The 3,624-nt window shown below is 49.3% G+C and overlaps 1 protein-coding gene across 1 annotated transcript; it reads left to right on the forward strand.

The window, feature by feature from the left end:
* The first annotated feature begins 2,120 nt into the window (after positions 1 to 2,120).
* LOC136472255 (F-box protein PP2-B15-like) lies at positions 2,121 to 3,343 on the forward strand. Its single transcript, XM_066469983.1, has one exon. The coding sequence runs from the start codon at positions 2,216 to 2,218 to the stop codon at positions 3,152 to 3,154; it is 939 nt and encodes a 312-aa protein (XP_066326080.1). The 5' UTR covers positions 2,121 to 2,215; the 3' UTR covers positions 3,155 to 3,343.
* The last annotated feature ends 281 nt before the right edge of the window (positions 3,344 to 3,624 follow it).

Below are 3,624 nucleotides of genomic sequence, written 5' to 3' on the forward strand. Positions count from 1 at the left end.
CCAACGCGCACAAGGTGAATGGCAAGGTGTGCCTACTTCAATTTGATTGCCATCGTCGTCGGATGCTACATTTTCTATATAGGAGTATAGGACTATTTGTTTTTGTCTAAAGCAGGGAGAAATGAATCTTTGCTCGATGTCAGAGATGAGGGTGAGGGGGCAGAAAAAATACCCATAATAAGAGCTCCTTTGGATCAGCAAAACCCGGTCTGGATCCCATCGTTTCTTTGGGCAGATGAAGTCCGTGGATATGCTCCCGCTCTAGACCCAGCGACCATTTGGGCAACAGTGGGGCGCAAAAACCATGGGGTCCATGACCCCAAAACCGGGCATTCCACATGGATTAGAAAAAACGTCTACGAGCACGTGAATTTCTTTCCCTTCAATATTGGCTCGTCGCTCTATTAGGCACTCTTCGACTATTCCTATCCGCCGCTCATGTCCTTGTTAGGCACCGCTCCAGTGCTCCACGATAGCCTGGCCATCTCCGCTTCTTCTCTCGATTTCAATTTTTTTATTTTCCAATATTTTTGAAGTGTATTTTCATAGTGAAACTCTGCCAACTCATCTTGGAAGTAGGTATAGGGGTTGGCCGCCTCAAGCATATGGGGATTAGGACTCATGGGTAAAGATGTACAATCTCTAGTGTAGAGTGTCTTCGGATTGATATATTAATCGTGCTCTCGACCATGAGCGGCTTGGATCCTTTTTGAGGTTATCATGGATTGTTGGTTTATGATTTATTCTTGTTGCAATATTTAATTACTCACACTTGTTAACTTAAGCATAGCATAGCTACTACACATGTTTCTAATCATTAAAACTTGATCAACTAAAAATTACTAACCACAGTTCAACTGTGTCTAACCTTTTAAGCCTACATCCTCTCATATTATGCTTTGTTAAGTGATGGTTCGCTTACACTTGCTTTTACTTTACTACTTTGGCAAAATCTCGGATGAGTATGGATCTAGTGAGTTTGTTGAGGAGTACCATGAGTTCTCATTAGCATAAGTTTCCCTCGGTCAACTGTCCTGTGGCTTTTGGAGGCTCTACTTAAAGATTAGAAGTTCTGCATTTTGGTACTATGTAATTTGTCGTTATATATTTGTAATTTGAAAATTTTAAAATTCAGTTAATTTTTTTATTAAAACAAATATATCGTTAGGCCCTAACAATGGAAAATTCGTATTTCTATATAGTTTGGCCACTTTCTCGCAAAAAATAAAATAAAATAAAACAACAGAAATGAATATTTGCTGTCGTGAAGTAGGAGGAACGTTAGACCGATAGTAGTAGCTAGGTACAGTCGTACTTTGTCTCTTTTTGGGGTCGCTTTGCTTGGTGCCCGTCGCGTTCACGAGAATCTCCATTATTTTCACTTTGAGTCTTGAGCGGAGCCAGTGGTCATGGGTGCTTCCGTGCAGCACGCCAATGCAAGGCTAGATTCATAATGGAGTATCTCTGTATGGTTGTTTAGGGCGTCTCCAATGGTTCCCAAAGAGCTAGTCCAGGAAGAATTTTGTTGGTTATCAAAGAAAGAGAACAAATAGCAAGTGACTGTCAAATAGCTAATCTAGCACGTTTTCCTAGAAACAATTCTCTCATGGTTTCCATAACTCTCCATTGCAGTGTTCTTTTTTATTATTTCTGAGTCTCATCTAGCTAGCTATTTATTATAAACTGCCATTGAGGACACCCTAGTCCAATTTGCAACCGGGTCGTCCGGTACTCCGGTCCGACAGGAGATCGACACTGTGCTTGCAAAGTCGTCATCAACCAGGCGATCGATATCGAGAGGACTTCGTCATCTACATCTTGTCTTGCATTCGATCGCTAGCTGGCTGACGCACACCGCCGCCGCCCGGAGAGGCAGCCATTGTACTGCAGCTCTGCATCCCACACAGGCAGCACGTCGTCTTCCGCTGCATACGACCTTTTCCTGGACGCTAGCTCAGCTCTTGATGACTGTCACTAACTCACTATATACGCACTCTCAACGACGTCGTCGTTCTTCCCAAGCAACTTGCCGTGCAACTGCACCGAGCACACAAGAAGTGAACAGAACAGGTCTTTGCGTTGACGTTTCCAATACTATAAGCTAGAACAAGTTCGTGCGGCTGCGGCGTGCCTAAGCTTGACAAATGGGCTACCTCTTCTCTTGTATATATACATGTATAGCTAGTTAGCTTTGCGTGTGTTTGTTAATTTCAATATGCCGCCGGAGCAGGAGACGCAGGTGGGCGACCTCCCGGAGGTGTGCCTGGCGCAGGTGATCGCGCGCACCTCCCCGCGCGACGCCTCCCGCTGCGCCGCCGTCTCCCCGGCCTTCCGCGCCGCCGCCGACTCCGACGACGTCTGGGGCCACTTCCTCCCCACCAGGCTCGACCTGGACCGCCTTCTGCTCCTGCCGCCTCCTCCCCCGGCGCCGGCGGCGGTGGCTGCCAAGACGTCGACCAAGACCACCTGCAGCACCGACGACCACAGGAAGAAGAAGAAGAAGAAGGACTCGTATCTCGGCCTCTGCAACGCCGGCGCTCTCGTTGACGACGGCGGCGAAGGCTGCGTCAGGGTGTGGCTCCAGAAGGCCACCGGCGCCAGGTGCTACGCGCTGTCAGCGCGGCGGCTCAGCCTGCCCTGGGACGACGGCGAGTTCAGCTGGCGGTGGCCACCCCACCCCCTGTCCAGGTTCCCGGACGTGGCGGAGCTGGTGGACTGCACGTGCCTCGACATCTACGGGACCCTCCCGACGGCCGCGCTCACGCCGGGGACCCCCTACGCGGCGTACCTGGTGTACGGCACCGCGGAGGGCGGACACCGCGGCCTCAGCTTCCCGGACCAGGAGACGACGGTGGCCGTGGGCGGCCGCGTGGTGGCGCGCCACGCCGTGTGCCTCCGCCCCCACGACGCCGAGGCGCGCAAGTTCAGGGCTGTCGCCGCAGCTGCTGGAGCCGAGGTGGAGGTGGCGCCGCAGCCGAGGCAGCCGAGGCTGCGTGGGGACGGGTGGTGGGAGATGGAGATGGGGCGGGTGGTGATGTGCGGCGGCGACGAGCGGGAAGAAGGAGAAGAGGTGGTGGCAAGCTTCGAGGTGCTGGGGTGGTACCCGAAGCGCGGCCTTATCATCGAGGCCATCGAGTTCAAGCCTGTTCGCTAGTTGTTCCGATCCGTTCCTATACAGAAGCATGTTTTTGGACGCCATCGATGATCTTAGACGCCATCGTTAATGACCATGGCCTAGCTAGCTAATTCTCAGCTGCTGCCTGACCATGGCCTTCCTCATTTTCCATCCTTTCTCTGCTTTCTTTTCCAAGCTTCTTCTCCAAAAGTCTAAGCATATGTAATCAAATTTCAAAGACATATATATATATATATATATATATATATATATATATATATATATATATATATATATATATATATATATATATATATATATATATATCGTGTACGCTGCAACTTGCTTAAGTCGTTGACATGTGTGTACATATATAAGCCTTGCTTACACAAAGGAGTGAGATTAATAATGAGCTAAGTGTTGGGTTAAGTATAATACGCCTTATATTATGTATTCTTGGACGAAGGAACTGGCTGCAACGTGTGATCAACCGAGTAGATAGAGCTTGC

This window comes from Miscanthus floridulus, chromosome 8 (genome assembly GCF_019320115.1).
Source record: "Miscanthus floridulus cultivar M001 chromosome 8, ASM1932011v1, whole genome shotgun sequence".
NCBI classification, from domain to species: domain Eukaryota; kingdom Viridiplantae; phylum Streptophyta; class Magnoliopsida; order Poales; family Poaceae; genus Miscanthus; species Miscanthus floridulus.